The sequence below is a fragment of the Idiotropiscis lumnitzeri genome, chromosome 11 (assembly GCF_059441095.1).
Source record: "Idiotropiscis lumnitzeri isolate Australia: NSW breed Sydney's pygmy pipehorse chromosome 11, RoL_Ilum_1.0, whole genome shotgun sequence".
In the NCBI taxonomy this organism is placed as follows: Eukaryota; Metazoa; Chordata; class Actinopteri; order Syngnathiformes; family Syngnathidae; genus Idiotropiscis; species Idiotropiscis lumnitzeri.
Genome location: NC_142401.1, coordinates 21520912 through 21538091, shown reverse-complemented (window position 1 = coordinate 21538091; position 17180 = coordinate 21520912). Strand labels below are relative to the sequence as shown.

At 41.0% G+C, this 17180-nt stretch overlaps 1 protein-coding gene across 2 annotated transcripts in view; it reads right to left on the bottom strand.

Annotated features, from left to right (window-relative positions):
- p3h1 (prolyl 3-hydroxylase 1) overlaps window positions 1-14948 on the bottom strand; it is a 49218-nt gene extending 34270 nt beyond the window's left edge. For both annotated transcript variants that reach the window (XM_088309287.1, XM_088309288.1), the window contains exons 1-4: window positions 14378-14948; window positions 6415-6567; window positions 2872-3061; window positions 2662-2796 (exon numbers count right to left, since the gene is read on the bottom strand). In XM_088309287.1, coding sequence (XP_088165413.1) covers window positions 2662-2796; window positions 2872-3061; window positions 6415-6567; window positions 14378-14839 — 940 coding nt within the window. In that variant the 5' untranslated portion in view covers window positions 14840-14948. The remainder of the gene's footprint in view (window positions 1-2661; window positions 2797-2871; window positions 3062-6414; window positions 6568-14377) is intronic.
- Window positions 14949-17180: the final 2232 nt, after the last annotated feature.

Here is a 17180-nt window from a genome sequence, read left to right as displayed (position 1 = left end):
ATGCGACTGAGATATTTTTGCAGTGGAATGGTTGACGCATTTTTGACTCATGTATACAGCAATCTTCTATAAACATGCACACACGTGGAAAGATTTATGCGACTTAATCAGCTCGCCTGAAACCCGGCCCCCAGGTTGAAGACACACATGTAAAGAGGGAGCCTTGGAAATCAATAAAAGGAGACGGAACGAAGGGATAAGTTAGAACTTTGATCTCACTATCTCTTTGATCAAGATGGCATACAGTGCGCTTGTGTTCTCAGCGACTCTCTTGATCTATCGGATTTTCTTCCTATTTCAGGTGACTTATGCGTTGCTCACGGACTCGCGGCTGGTGTATGATTGCCAGTCTCTGATGGACCTACGGTGTGAAGTAGCTGATTCAGCGGCGTTCGAGCATAGTTGGGGTAAGACGTTGAAGTCTGCAAACGCAAATGGCAAATGCGGTGGCCAGCTGACGAAGGGAGCTAAAACACGCTTTGTCCCCTGCTCAATCCTGAACGCATGGATGTACTCCATGGTGCCGTGTTCAAGAGCCCAGCTTGCTACCAATCAGCAGCTTTCCAGAAGAGCTTCGGCTGCGCCGCCATCTGCGTGTCCTCCGAAGCGGCAACTTCCCAGAGCTCGCCGATTGGAGGAGCTATGCGCACCGGCAACTCCCTCAAGGATGGCGTTGTTACGCCCAGTCGACGAAGAACAAAACTTTTATCCTGAGGGAGCTATTTCTTCACAATTACTTGGATTACCTCTGCCTGACCTGGAAGGTGCCGGTGAGTGGAGTGCAATGCTGGAACTATTACCGCCTGCAAGTTCTTACTTTGGCACAATGGCCTCAGAGTGCAGAAGTCGTGGGTTCGATTCTGGCTCCGGCCTTCCTGTGTGGAGTTTGCATGTTCTCCCTGTGCTTGCGTGGGTATCCTCCGGGTACTCCGGTTTCCTCCCATATTCCCAAAACATGCATGGCAGGTTGATTGGACACTCTAAATTGCCCCTAGGTATGAGTGTGGGCGCGGATGGTTGTTCGTCTCTCGGTGCCCTGCAATTGGCTGGCAACCATTTCAGGGTGAACCCTGCCTACTGCCCGAAGCTGGGATAGGCTCCAGCACCCATCGCGACCCTTGTGAGGAGAAGCGGTACAGATAATGGATGGAAGGATGGATGGATGTTCTTACTTGGACGCTCCGAGGTGGAGGAACAGCAACCATTTTTAAAAACAATTTTGAATATAAGAGGTGTATATAGGCCTTATCATTATGATCACATCCTGCGGCTGGGGGATTTTGTTATTCTTGTGCACTGTCCTGAAAATGGACTGGCAAAGTACTTTTCGAGACTCGTAGATTCTTTCAGAAGTATCCTAAAGCAAACTCTAAAGTGCACGGGGAGCCAGTTAAGAGAGGCCAAGATTGGGGTTATGTGATCTGTCTTCCGAGTTGTAGTTAAAAGACGAGCAGTAGCATTCTGCATCAGTTGGAGGCACTTGAGGGAGGACTGGCTGACTCCAAATTACATCTAGCCGAGATGTCACAAAGGCTTGGATTATTGTTTCTAAGTGTTGCTGGGAAAGAAAGGGCTTCACTTTAGCCAGTTGCCTAAGATGAAACAAGTTCGATCGATAACAGCACTGATTTGCCAATCTAATTTAAAATTACTGTCCTGTTTAAAACCCAAGTTAGAGTCTGTTGGCTTAGCTGGTGTGAAATGCGCAATATAAATAAAATTGTATTGTATTGTATTTAGATAAAATGCCAGGGGGCCAAGGTCAACAGGGTGAAAAGCAGAGGGGCCATTGGGACTGAACACCATAACTTATGTCTTCTTTTCATTGCAATTCAAGAAATTAAGTGACATCCAGATTTTTATTTCCTTTAGACAGGACAGAAGTGATCTCAAGGAGAAAGCGTCTTTTTTGCTTATCGGAACATCTGACTGTCATCCGCGTAGCATTGGAAGGAAATTCCATGTTTTCGTAAGATGGAACCTAGGGGCAGCAAGTATAACGAAAACAGCAAGGGCCCCAAACGGAACCTTGTGGAACACAGTACGACAAAGGGGCAGAGCGGGACTTAGAGTAACCTAGACGAACACCAATGGTCCTGCCAGTCAAATAGGATTTAGATCACACTTCCACTAATGCCCACCGGGTGATGTAAACGAGCCAGAAGAATACTATAGTCCACCGTGTCAAACGCAGCAGTTAGATCTAACAAGAAGAGACACATGGTCTCCAGTGTTGTTTGCCAGGAGGATATCATTCAAAACTCATTGCAGGGCTTTCTCTGTGCTACGCAATTTCTTGAAACCTGACTGGAAAACCTCGATGACATTGTATTCAATAGGAGAGGTCCAATATAGTGTTCGAAATAGAGTTTTTAAATGGAGTTCGCGGATTATGACAATTTGCCTGAATAAGACTAGACAAGTATTCTCTCTTGGTCTCTTTCACCTTGAGATATATTTTAAAAAGGATGGAAAGATAGAATGGTGATGGCATCTCCTTTCCAGAGATTTCTAAACTGTTTAAAAATTCTAATTATTTGTATGTACCTTTATTCAAATTTGAAATAGTCTTGCGACCTATAAATAATGGCCACGACTATATTAGTACAATACAATACAACTTTATGCAACACAACCAGTGACACAACCACAAATACTCACTGTTGTAGTATGAAAACTGCAGGTAGTTAAAGTGTGAGGGAAGGAAATCTTCCAAGGGCTTTTCACTTCCAGCAGCACTCAAGGCCAGCTCCACGGAACAGCGCTGCTTACAATTCAGTACCTGTATGTAATGGTCTGACACAAATACACCACTATATAAAGTATCTTGATGGGTGCCTTTGCGTAAATAAGGTATTTACGATGCTTCACCTGTCATTGTCTGATAGAGGTCAGCGTTGTAATCCATGTAATTGTAGCCATCATAGTTGTATCTTCCCTCACAAAGGGCCCTGCACTTTTCATTCGCCGTGAAGTACTCATTTACTGCCACCTCAAATAGTTTGGCTGCCAGACTGAAAGAGTTGTCACTATAATAGCTCTTCGCCATCAAGAACTTTGCCTGAACAAAATCATATACACATTAACAAAAGTTGAAAGATTATATTCTCTCAAGAAGATAATGTTTTGTTTGTTCAAAGAAAGGCTGTGCAATATTGGTTAAACATGCAATGTACGATATGAGTGTTGAATATAGTGAGATTGATAGAATTGCAAGATTTAACATATGCATAAAGATGGAACATTTTTATTATTTAATGAACATGTAGCAAAATAGGACGGCTTTTAAAAAAATATTTTGTGATGACCCAACATGCTGTTGTCGTACCGGATGAAAATGCACATTTAAGGTGGATGTATTTGCCAGTCAGATAAAAGTATGAAATTCCAAATGAAAGTATTAACACTAGAACGCCTGGGATTTTCTTACTCCCCCGATCATGACTGAAGGGCAGCTGAATGGCTGTGAGGTTTTGAATAAACAAATCAACAGGCTGCAATTAGCCACCTTTCTTTTGTAAATGCTGCCATTATTTGCCAGGTTAGCAATGCTCACTGCTCAGACTCACCGTCCCCCACTAGCTCCCTATAACTTTACAACTGAATCGAAATTCATGAGGTTCTTCCCACTGAAAGATACGTTGACCAACAGAAGACCCTCTGCTGGGCAAGTCTGCAACTCCACATGTGTGATGTATATCAGCAAGTGATTAGTTCTCACAAAATAATGTCTAAAGAGTCAACAGGCCTCACCTGTCTTTTTTCTTAAGAAGCGATACCCACAAAGTTTTATACCAGAGAACGCCTACTCTCATGTACTGGAGGGTAATTGTAAAACTCTGTGTTAGGATGAGAAATCCTATTTCTTGGGGACAATATTCAAGTAGCCTTGTGTCAGACATTTCTAAGAGACTGGTATGACTATGAGAGCGGATGTTTGTTCGTCTATGTGTGCCTTGCGCTGGCTGGCAACCAGTTCAGTGTGTACCCGGCCTACTGCCCGAAGACAGCAGGGATAGGCTCCAGCACCCCCCACAACCCTTGTGAGGAGAAGCGGTACAGATAATGCATGGATGGATGAATAATTTTTTGTCCAAAGACAACAAAATCAGTTACTGCCTGAGTTTTTAGTTTAAGTTTGAATCTGATGGTATTTTTATTTTGAATGTGATTTTAGATGTTTTGCAAAACGCTTTGTTACAACTGCAGCTGTTGTGAAAACGCTATATAAATAAAGATGCATTGTATTGTATTTATTTTAGTGTTTTATAGCAGTTGGTATGGTGGCTGAAAAACGTCACAACAATTGTATAAGCCAAAACACAACAACATTGAAATACACGCTATATTGCATTACCACAACGGAAATGCAAAAGCTACAACATAACAGCATTTGAACCGTGGCGCTATTGCAAAAGCTACAACACAACTGAAGTGCAGAGGCAACGGAAGTGAGCGAAACTGTTGCGGGATAGAAAAAGACGCAAAGTTGGAAGAGTAATGTTGAACTTTATCAATTGTGATGTAAGCCTTACGTCCATACGATATTATTATCTAAGGAATATTAAGAATACTCTAACAAATTGGACGGGAGGGTTGTGCGGGAATGAAAGAAGCGGACGGAGAAGAGAGGGAGGGAGATCCGTGTGTAACGATGACGGAACAGGTGGCTCGGAGTTGATCACGGCAGCAGTGTTGTAAGAATAAAACAGGAGATAACGAAACGAACATCTGAGGTGTTTTTTGAAGACGCTACAATACTTCATAAAGCACAATAAATAAATGACAGTTTTACTTGAGTTTATTCTTCCAGCTTCGCTTATCAAAACCGCAAATTAGCGCCTCTGAACATTAACTCAACATTAGCAACGTCTATTGCGTCATTTGAAAGACACAGCATAAACTATTTCTGATATTGCTACAGTGACACAAGTTCCAACAATAAAACAACTTAACTTTGATTACTATTCCAACTATGTCTTTTACCATCCCGCGGAAGTTTCGGTCACTTCCGTTGCCTTGGCACTTCCGTTGTGTTGTAGCTTTTGCAATAGTGCTATGGTTCAAATGTTGTGTTGTAGCTTTTTCATTTCCATTGTGGTTTTACAATAGCGTGTATGTTACAGTCTTTTGGCTTTAAACAAAATAAATGATTGCAAAATACATAAAAAGACAGATGGAGTTTGTAAAAGTGTTGAGTAGTCTCAGACTTGTATATGGATGGACAAACAATGCAGTTTAGTTGCCGTCAGGAGAGGTGAAGCCACAGGTGGCCATCTTAAATTACCACAAGCTATGCCCGCCTAATGTGAATACATTGGTTCCTCTGCTCTGGTGTTTTCATGTTATTTAGTTTCTCTGAGGGGCGGCACGGTGGCCGACTGGTCAGCACGATGGCCTCACAGTGAGAGACAGCATCGGGCGTGGATTCAATCCCGGCTCCGGCCATCCTGTGTGGAGTTTGCATGTTCTCCCCGTGCCTGCGTGGAGAGGGGAGCCCTCTAATCTCGTTGCACACTTGAGTACAATGACAATAAAGGGATTTCTAATTTCTAAATTGCCCCTAGGTATGAGTGTGAGCGCGGATGGTTGTTCGTCTCTGTGTGCCCTGCAATTGGCTGGCAACCAATTCAGGGTGTCCCCCGCCTACTGCCCGAAGATAGCTGGGATAGGCTCCAGCACCCCCGCGACCCTAGTGAGGAGAAGCGGTACAGAAGGTGGATGGATGGATGGATAGTTTCTCTGAGGCAAAAATGTCACCCTGTATGCTATATGATTACACCAATAATTCTAGGAGAATTGCTCCATGTGCATTTCATTGATAAAAATGGAATTTAAAATTTTCACTCATGAGGTAAATTTGCTGCTATTTATGCTAATGTGTCAATCACAAATCAAGCTACAGAGATAACATACTCTTAATGGTTGCTGTAAACAGTAAAATTGTTCTTTTCCAGCTGAAAACGCACGGAAAACAGGGTTTTCGGTGAAAAAATTAACAGAAGTTGGAGTGGCAACGTAAAAGGGCTGCCCTCTGGCTTCATCCACATGGTGTCTATTGCTGTTCCATTGAGTCAAGCAACATCAGTTCCCTGCCCCCCAGTAGTAGCTGAGCACAAAGTACAGAATGGTTGCCAAATTTGCAGAACAATGGTAAAGAATGGTGAAAAAACTGGTCGGACAATTTGGCTTGCCATTTGGTTAATCCAGCCGTTTGGCTACCCTTCAGTCTTCAAAGTTAGAAAAGCCAAATGGCTGCTCTTTAGGCGTTCTCCTGTTAATTTATTGTGCATCTTTGCGATAAGCATTTGCATGTGCATATATCGTGAAGATGGTTGGTGTGTGGGTGTGGGTTGGTGTATGTGTGTGTGTGTGTGTGTGTGTGCATGCATATTGTGCATCCCTATATCAAACCATGTGCGGTCTGGCTTCAAGATCTTTGAAGTCCTCTTCCCGCACTCCTGTCATTGTCCCGTAGTAGTCCAGGTTCTGTCTCATCTCCATGTGATCTTTGTTTGCTTGAAAAAATGTGTTGGCTGCTGCCACTGCCTTTTCCAGTTTATTAATCTAAAAAAAAAAAAAAAAACACACACACAAAAGGGATGACGTGTTGCAGTGTAATTCAAATTGATAGCATTGTTCATTCTGTCATTCACCTTCATTATCTATTATTTCACAACAGCTGGAGCCGCAACAAAGCGCTTTCCATACGGTGTAATACAAACTAACGGGAAATTTGAATTTTTACAAGGGCATGGCTTCGCTGTAAACATGAGGAACTACTCTAGGGGGAGTTGTAGACCCATTTTTAAGTACTAGTTTATCTCGTCTATAAAGTATCTTAATTAATAATAATAATAATAATATTCCCTTTATTAGTCCCACAATGGGGAAATTCGAGATTCGAACCCAAGCCTCCTGGGGAGACTGGGTCCTGAACGCGGCGCCTTAGACCACTCGGCCATCCTGGCAGCCAATTTTCACAGTAGTTGCTGCCCGGACCCGAATAATAATTTCCACGAAAACAATAGGGACCTCGAAGCATTCGTAGCTCGGGCTCTAATAATAATAATAATAATAATCATAATTTACACGAAAACAATAGGGACCTCTCAACGGACGCTGCTATTATATTATACCAAATTGTGACATATGAGGTTTCGGCCCGACACCAGTGCTATTTTATATTTTACTTTGACTTCATGGTCACTCTGAGGGCCAGTCAGAAAGCGCTTGTTGATGGCCACTTTCAAAATAAAAGCTCAAGTATGTAAACTCAAGTATGCACGTCAGTGGTTTGGATTTAAAATAATTTTATTAAGCTTCTCTGTTCACACAGGGGGAATGCAAACTTTCTCAGAATTGCACCAAGAAATATTATGAATTGAGATAAAAAGAGAAATCAATTTTAACTGTGCACCAATGGCTGACATTACAACAAATAAAAAAAAAAAAATTCAAAATTAAGTTTTCGTTATCCCGCAACCAGACCTGTGCTAGGGAACACTAGATCACCCCAGGTATCCAACCAAGGAACTTTCATCAAAATCTGATGTGGCATTTCAAAATAAAAGGCCAAAGAAATATCAAAATTTGACCTTTACACCCGATTCCGAAAATTCATTAAAAATTAAGTTTTCGTTATCCCGCAACCAGACTACTGCCAAGGAACACTAGGCCACCCCAGGTATCCAACCAAGGTGTCTCATCAAAATCTGATATGGCATTTCAAAATAAAAGGCCAAAGAAATATCAACTTTTGAGCTTTACACCTGATTTAGAAAATTCATGAAAAATTAAGTTTTCGTTATTCTGCAACCAGACTGGTGCTGGGGCAAACTAGGCCACCCTAGGTATCCAACCAAGGTACTTTCATCAAAATCTGATGTGGCATTTCAAAATAAAAGGCCAAAGAAATATCAAAATTTGACCGTTACACCTAAATTTGAAAATCCATTAAAAATTAAGTTTTCATTATCCCGCAACCAGACTGGTTCTGGGGCACACTAGGCCACCCCTGGTATCCAACCAAAGTACTTTGAATGAAATCTGATGTGGCATTTCAAAATAAAAGGCCATAGAAATCTCCACTTTTGACCAATACATTATGAAAATTCATTAAAAATTAAGTTTTCATTATCCCGCAACCAGACTGGAGCTGGGGCAAACTAGGCCACCCCAGGTATCCAACCAAGGTAATTTCATCAAAATCTGATGAGGCATTTGAAAATAAAAGGCCAAAGAAATATCAAAATTTGACCGTTACACCCCATTTCGAAAATTCATTAAAAATTAAGTTTTCGTTATCCCGCAACCAGACCAGCGCTGGGGCGAACTAGGCCACCCCAGGTATCCAACCATGGTACTTTCATCAAAATCTGATGTGGCATTTCAAAATAAAAAGCTAAAGAAATCTAAAAATTTGACCGTTACACCTAAATTTGAAAATTAATTAAAAATTGAGTTTTCGTTATCCCGCAACCAGACCAGCGCTGGGGCACCCTAGGCCACCCCAAGGTATCCAACCAAGGTAATTGAATCAAAATCTGATGAGGCATTTCAAAATAAAAGGCCAAAGAAATATCAATGTTTGACCTTTACACCCGATTCCGAAAATTCATTAAAAATTAAGTTTTCGTTATCCCGCAACCAGACCAGCGCTGGGGCAAACTAGGCCACCCCAGGTATCCAACCAAGGTACTTTCATCAAAATCTGATGTGGCATTTCAAAATAAAAGGCCGAAGAAATATCAAAATTTGACCGTTACATCCAATTTCGAAAAATCATTACAAATTAAGTTTTCGTTATCCCGCAACGAGACAAGCGCTGGGGCGCACTAGGCCACCCCAAGTATCCAACCAAGGTACTTTCATCAAAATCTGATGTGGCATTTCAAAATAAAAGGCCATAGAAATCTCCACTTTTGACCGATACATCAGATTATGAAAATTCATTAAAAATTAGGTTTTCGTTATCCCGCAACCAGACCTGTGCTGGGGCACACTAGGCCACCCCAGGTAGCCAACCAAGGTACTTTAATCAAAATCTGATGTGGCATTTCAAAATAAAAGGCCGAAGAAATATCAAAATTTGACCGTTACATCCAATTTCGAAAAATCATTACAAATTAAGTTTTCGTTATCCCGCAACGAGACAAGCGCTGGGGCGCACTAGGCCACCCCAAGTATCCAACCAAGGTACTTTCATCAAAATCTGATGTGGCATTTCAAAATAAAAGGCCATAGAAATCTCCACTTTTGACCGATACATCAGATTATGAAAATTCATTAAAAATTAGGTTTTCGTTATCCCGCAACCAGACCTGTGCTGGGGCACACTAGGCCACCCCAGGTAGCCAACCAAGGTACTTTAATCAAAATCTGATGTGGCATTTGAAAATAAAAGGCCAAAGAAATATCAAAATTTGATCATTACACCCGATTTAAAAAATTCATTAAAAATTACATAAATACACGATAATTTGAGATCTGAACACATAAACAACCACACGAAACAAGATTGTAGGATGCAAGCCTTGGATTAAGGTGTGGAACCAGATGGGGATCAATCGTGGTACCTGGCCTTTTACCCGTGCGACGGAAGGAGAGGAAAAACAATTTCAACCAACATGACCAATGATCCATGTTAGTGGCACTTCTTTCTTGACTGCATTTATCTTGAGTGTGGGACCTCGCGAGAATAAAAAAGCCCAGATATCTGACTTCTACTATTTCCTGAACTCCAGAGAATTAAAGAGACTATCGGAACAAATTTGGATTAGTTATTGAGTCTTTATTTGCGCATTTTCCTTCTTGAATATACAAATGAACACGCATTGAGTATGTTTTGTTAATTAACTGTTTATTCCCTAGTAATTTGCATTTGCTTGGTGACTAAATTCCGACACCTCGCCTCTTTGTGCTACACTTTTTGCGGCTTCAGCCCTTTACGTGTTTTTCCAAAGTATTCATCGACAACAACAACAAATCATTCAAGAAGAACAAAAAAAAAATACAGTCAAATTGGCAGCCATAATGCAGAAAGATCCGTGGTTTCATGTTGATGTGTGAGAGAGGTTTCCTAGTATGCCAAACAAACAAAGAGATAGCTTTACTCAGAGGCTTTGGACTGGCCTATACTGTACTGTACATACCAAGGACAATCATACACGGTGCGTGATTGATCCCAGTGTGATATCAACCAATGAGACCACGAGTGGATCTATTCTGTGAACTCATTGGCTGCGTATCATTGCAGCCTCACAATGTTGCCAATGTTGATGTTATTTACTGTAGAAAAAAATGTTAATTACTGTATAAGGTTTTATAATTAATGATTTAAGCAAATATACATACTGTTGTCATCTTTGTCTCGAATATAAAAATTATCAATTCCTTTTACATATTTTAAACATTCTGGTATCCGCAGACACACTCACAAAAATTCCTGCGGGCATAGCAAAACCTACGTTGTGTTTCTCCTACTACCAGTCCAGTCCTGGGGGACACACTTATGTTCAGATATCTGTTTTTATTTGAAAATACAATTCCTTGGAAACTATTGGTAGTCAGAGTATGGCAACAGTAAATAAAACATTGGCATTTAATTATCCTTTTTTCTCATGACGTATTACACAAATATCCAATTAAAACGTTGCATGTTAAATATAACAAATTCTTATTCTTAACATGAGCATAAAATTACTACTGAATTTAACTTAAAAAAAGAATGTTGTATTTCACATGGATTGTTTTTGTTTTTAAAGCTGGGAGATCTAGCTTCAGTAGAGTGACATCAAAAAGGTGTGAAGAGGTTTTCCTGGATCTGATCTTGCCTCCAGGATTGATCACAAAGCAGAATCTACAGCCGGCTACTCGTTAAACTCTTCTTATCCACTGATCTTCTTCTCAAAGGCTCCTGTTCTGTTTTGTGCCCCAAACTGCCTGCCCCCACTATCAAACAGACACACTCAGACACGTGCGCACACACACCCACTAACTTCAAAGGGGAACTGTTTTACCCCACACCCCTTCCCATCCTTTCTTTCCTGGATTAACCTGCCCTCAAATGACTGACATCTGATTTAGGAAAAAAAAACAATGAAAATAATGCTGAGGATCTGATTGCATCAGTGTTGAGGTACCGGAGCCTTTGCTCTGTCTGCCTGTCTGTGTCCATCTATCGATCTATCCATCCATCCTTACATCTTCTCTATTAAATTTTAGCTTTAACTCTGTCAACAATTGCATCTGTTATTTTTAATTGCATAAAACTGTAATTTTTAAGTATGAAACAACGACTTGGCCAACACTAAACTATACTGATACTAGAGAATGTAATTTCTGGAGAAATTGCATGTGAAGGCAGAGGAGTTGAAGCCATCTGGGTGGAAGGACGTGGAATTATATTGAATGATTTTGAATCATAGAGAATGAAATTGAATGAGTTTGAATCGTAGATAATAGAATTGAATGAGAATGTGGAATGATAGTCGATGATGGAAGGTGGAAGGATGTTGAATGATAGTGAATGATGTTGAATGACACTAAATGGAAATGAATAAGAATAAATTGATTGAGATAATATTATAAGTTAAAATGATGAATAATGTGAAAGCATGGACACATTGTGTCAATTAAAAGAAAAAAATGCTCCGTGGTCGGAGCTAGAACCGACAGTCTCCAGGATGAACCACACAAGCATGTTTAAGTACAAGTGTACAATCAGCCTTTACACAATAATAGAACTGGGAAAGCCTGGAATGAATGGGGAAAGATATCTTTGAAATATGAATACAGTATATGAATTGAAGAATGTAAAAGAGGAAAAAGTAATGTGAAATGACTGAAATGAATGTTTTAAATTTCTAACTGAATTGTAAAGATCCATTGGGAATGGACGAATGGATGAATTTATGAAACGTGAATGGGGATACTGGAATGTGAAATGAATGACCTGAATGGGTTAAATTTTAATTTTGAAGCATTTATAGTGAGTTGTTGAATTTCCCATTGGAAATGCTTTTTGAGGATGAATAAAGTGAAATGGTTCTCATGCGTTTTATTTTGAAATGCCACATCAGATTTTGATTAAAGTACCTTGGTTGGATACCAGGGGTGGCCTAGTTTTTTCCAGCACTTGTCTGGTTGCGGGATAACGAAAACTTAATTTCTAATTAAATTTTGAAATGGGGTGTAACGGTCAAATTTTGATATTTCTTTGGCCCTTTATTTTGAAATGCCTCATCAGATTTTGATGAAATTACCTTGGTTGGATACCTGGGGTGGCCTAGTTTGCCCCAGCCCCAGTCTGGTTGCGGGAAAACGAAAACATTATTTTTAATGAATTTTCGAAATCGGGTGTAAAGTTCAAATTTGGATAATTCTTTGGCCTTTTATTTTGAAATGCCACATCAGATTTTGATGAAAGTACCTTGGTTGGATACCTGGGGTGGCCTAGTGTGCCCCAGAACCAGTCTGGTTGCGGGATAACAAAAACTTAATTTTTTAATGAATTTTCGTAATCGGTTGTAACGGTCATATTTTGAGATTTCTTCTGCGTTTTATTTTGAAATGCCACATCAGATTTTGATTAAAGTACCTTGGTTGGATACCAGGGGTGGCCTAGTTTGTCCCAGCACTTATCTGGTTGCGGGATAACGAAAACGTAATTTCTAATGAATTTTCGAAATCGGGTGTAAAGTTCAAATTTTGATAATTCTTTGGCCTTTTATTTTGAAATGCCACATCAGATTTTGATGAGAAACCTTGGTTGGATACCTGGGGTGGCCTAGTTTGCCCCAGCGCCAGTCTGGTTGCGGGATAACGAAAACTTTATTTTTAATGAATTTTTGTATTCGGATGTAACGGTCAAATTTGGAGAATTCTTTGGCCTTTTATTTTGAAATGCCACATCAGATTTTGATGAAATTACCTTGGTTGGATACCTGGGGTGGCCTAGTTTGGCCTAGCCCCAGTCTGGTTGCAGGATAACGAAAACTTAATTTTTAATGAATTTTCAAAATCGGGTGTAACGGTCAAATTTTGATATTTCTTTGGCCTTTTATTTTGAAATGCCACATCAGATTTTGATGAAAGTACCTTAGTTCGATACCAGGGGTGGCCTAGTTTGTCCCAGCACTTGTCTGGTTGCAGGATAACGAAAACTTAATTTTTAATGAATTTTTGTAATCGGTTGTAACGGTCAAATTTTGAGATTTCTCCTGCCTTTTATTTTGAAATGCCACATCAGATTTTGATGAAATTGCCTTGGTTGGATACCTGGGGTGCCCTAGTGCGCCCCAGAACCAGTCTGGTTGCGGGATAACGAAAACCTAATTTTTAATGAATTTTCGTATTTGGCTGTAACGGTCAAATTTTGAGAATTCTTTGGCCTTTTATTTTGAAATACCACATCAGATTTTGATGAAAGTACCTTGGTTGGATACCTGGGGTGGCCTAGTTTGCCCCAGCACCAGTCTGGTTGCGGGATAACGAAAACTTTATTTTTAATGAATTTTCAAAATCGGGTGTAACGGTCAAATTATGATATTTCTTTGGCCTTTTATTTTGAAATGCCATATCAGATTTTGATTAAAGTACTTTGGTTGGATACCTTGGGTGGCCTAGTGTGCCTCGGCAGTAGTCTGGTAGTAGGATAATGAAAACTTAATTTTTAATTATTTTTTATTAAATCAGTTGTAATATCAGCCATTGATCTACAGTTAACATTGATTTATCATTTCTATCTCGATTCATAACATTTCTTGGTGCAATGCTGAGTCACTTTGCATTCCCCCTAGGTGCAAAGAGAAGTTTAATAACATTATTTTAAATCAAAACCACTGACGTGCATACTTGAGTTTCACAGCTATTATTTCGAAGGTGGCCATTAACAAGCGCTTTCGGCGCATTCCCGTAATGCACCGTGTTGCACAGTTTTGAAAATAAGAGTGGCGGCAGGCTTGACTTCGTCTTTGCGAGTGGAGGCTGGCCTGACTACAGTCAACTGCGATAAGCTCCAACAAGCCCGCAACCCTTGTGAGGATGTTTATATTGTTATAATTTTAATGACACTGAGTTTGGAGGAAAAGTATGGAACAAAGAACTATTGTTCTGAAATGCGACATCACATTTGGCTGAAGTACTTTGACAAGCAAATTTTGTATTTCACTTTCGAGAAGCTAATGTCTTTATCCTCAATGACGTGGCGTTGTTTTTTTTTTTTTGGGGGGGGGGGGCGGTTAGCGTTGTTGGGGCGTATGTCTCCTTGCTATGAACTTGCTGTTTGCTTCTACATAATACTGTAAACACAAATCTTAGGTCTGTATATGTATTCGAACAAATTCAACCGGCTATTTCCACAGTACTACAGTACCTTGAAATATGCGACTTGCAAATAATTGTAAGGGGTCCTCCTCTTAAACTCCAACTCCACCTCTTCTCCAACGTGATGCAAAGTCGGTATACCAAGTTTCTCCGTTTCGCAAGAATTCATACAGTCCGCGCGTTTCAGAATTTTCCGGAAGAAAGCCAGGTCTTCCACAGATCCAGCTCCGGGTATGGAAATTCCGAAGACGGCCGTGACTTCTTCGAAAGCGGTCTGGTTGGCGCATTTGAGTCGGCAGTCTGCCTTTACCTTGCGGACTGTAGCTCTGTTCCGTATAGCCTTCTCCATGTTCAGGATTACCGAGAGCCAGTCTCCTTTATAATAGGCTTCCACCGCCGCGTCAAAAAGGAGATCATAGGGCTCCAAAATAAAATTACTGCTCAAATCAGAATTCGACGTATATGATGGCAAAACGATGCACATTAGAGTAAGTGCCAAACTTAGAGCCATTCTCCTGAAAACTCGTGCGGACGAAAATTTGAATTTTAATCAAGATTGGACGAGAGCTCCGAGAAATACAGACATCGGGTTTGGAGTCTGAGTACCGCTAGAAGGTCGATGTGATGTTTTAGTGAAGAGGCGTGGTTTGGTTTTGGATCAGCCCCACCTCTTCACTAAAAGACCATTCTTTATTTTGTCCACCGATTTTTTTTATTTATTTAATTTGTTTGAATTTACTTTGGGAATTTACCACCCGTAAAATAAAAAAAAAAGAAACAAAAGAAAACACCTTTGATGCGCAAGCACATCGACTGGAAAGGGTAATTAAGTCTGTACAGTACTCGTGTGCATGCGCGCGTTTGTGAGTTCTATTGGGGTAAAATATGTCTCAGAGTTGCAAAGCAGTGTTGTTTTTGTCTGTGAAGAATTGTATTACGATTGCTGCCATTATTTTAAACACTTAAGGGACAGAAGGTCAATTATTTAATTTAGCAGGTTCATATTTACTGAATATGTTAAACATTAATGAAACAAAAAGCATTTATCAAATGAAAGTAGAAGTACTGTGCGGAGATAGGATTGACTGGGATTATAGTCATGGCGTTTTCCGATTCATTATATTATTCTCATATGCTAAATTTATATTACTTAGTTTAAATGTAAGACCTCAAACTTGCACACACAATATTTTCAGGACCCACACTCTCATTCAGAACAAACAGATTCAGTCTGCTCAGGTCAAACTGATGACAAACCAGATAGCACTTCATGGACAAATACGGCAAAACACATTCTCCACATAGGCCATAGAAGATACAAACATATCAAATTGGGAAGGGGAGGACGTCACAGAGACGCTATCAAGAACACCAAAAACATAACCATTTGATCTGGGAAAACATACACCACACTATCTGCACACGACAAGATTACAGGGGAAGGAGAGACGGCGAGACGAAGAGACTGCCGCCTGCCTGAGGAGGTCAACCTTGGACGTGGAGCGTGGACCGGGCCGGGGGAAGGAGCAAGGACGACCGATTCAACCTACATGACCCTTGACATAGAAAACCTCCTCTAAAATGTGAGGCTGGGCTGAGATTAGCACACCATTTTTCGATTGTACTCATCTGAGTGCAGTTTCTCGTGAGATTAAGAAAAAGCCGCGCATGGGAGTGTTGGAATTATAACTATTATCTGACACCATTAACCAAAACACGACTCACATTCATCCAACAATTATGCGCGAGAGAAATGACCAGGATTTCACACGGGAGCAGATTTATTCCTAACAGGAGATCTAGTACAAAGCCTGGGGCTCGATTACAGCTCTGCGCGCCTCTGTACACAACAGAAGACGACCCCCCCCTCCCCGAGTTGCCCAGGATCAATTATACATTTTGACAAAACAAAGCAAAGACATCCTACTACTCTCCTATTTGCTATGTGTCATCTGCAACTAACTTTAGCTTGCTCTCATTGGATATCTTCACCCCGCAGGATAGCGTGTCGGCTCTTCCCATGGACGCACGCCAAGGCAGTTGTTTGTGCGCTCTACTGCCCATGAACCACTGGATCTGTTATTCTGCTTTCACGGTCGACCGTCTGACCATCTCACACAACAGCACCTTGAGGGCCTTGATGTCTGGAACTTTCTGCGTCACCCCACCCAGTTCTCAGACGTGCGGCTCATCCCGCACAAAACATCTGCCAACCATGCATTTCACACAGCCTGCCCTGACCTTTTATTGTACATTGAATTAAAGCACAATCAGTAAATATCTTTATTGCATTAAACTGAATACATGTAACTTGTAGTCAATCGTATAAAATCCTTTATAGTTGTCATGATCCGCGTTGGGCATGACAGGTTTTTGTTATTGTTTTGTGTGCATGCTGTTGTGTTTTTGTTTTGATCAGCTGAGCAGGGGCGTTTCCCCTCAGCACCTCGCCCTCACCAGCCACGCACCTGCTCCCCATTAACAATCACACGCCTGATCCCCATCTGCTCCCCTGATTACCGGACTATTTAAGCTTCCCCTACCGATAACGCAGTGTCGGGTCATTGCCGCATTTCATGGATTTCCACGACCGCGTTTGTTTTCTGCCCTGTTCGTGCTCTCCGCCCTGGTCTCCTGTCCCTGTCCGCTTAGTTTGTTCCCGTCTTGTTTTGTTCCTTGTCCTTGTGCCCGTTCAGTCTCGTTTAGTTTGCCTTTGTTATTTTTCACCCTGCCACGTTGTTTGTCCCTGTTGAGCTTTTCAATAAATCCCCTTTAAGTTACACCTTCCACTGCTTCCTCGCATCTTGGGTCCTTCCCCCCCCCTCGCCGCAAGGCGACCCGTGACAGAATGA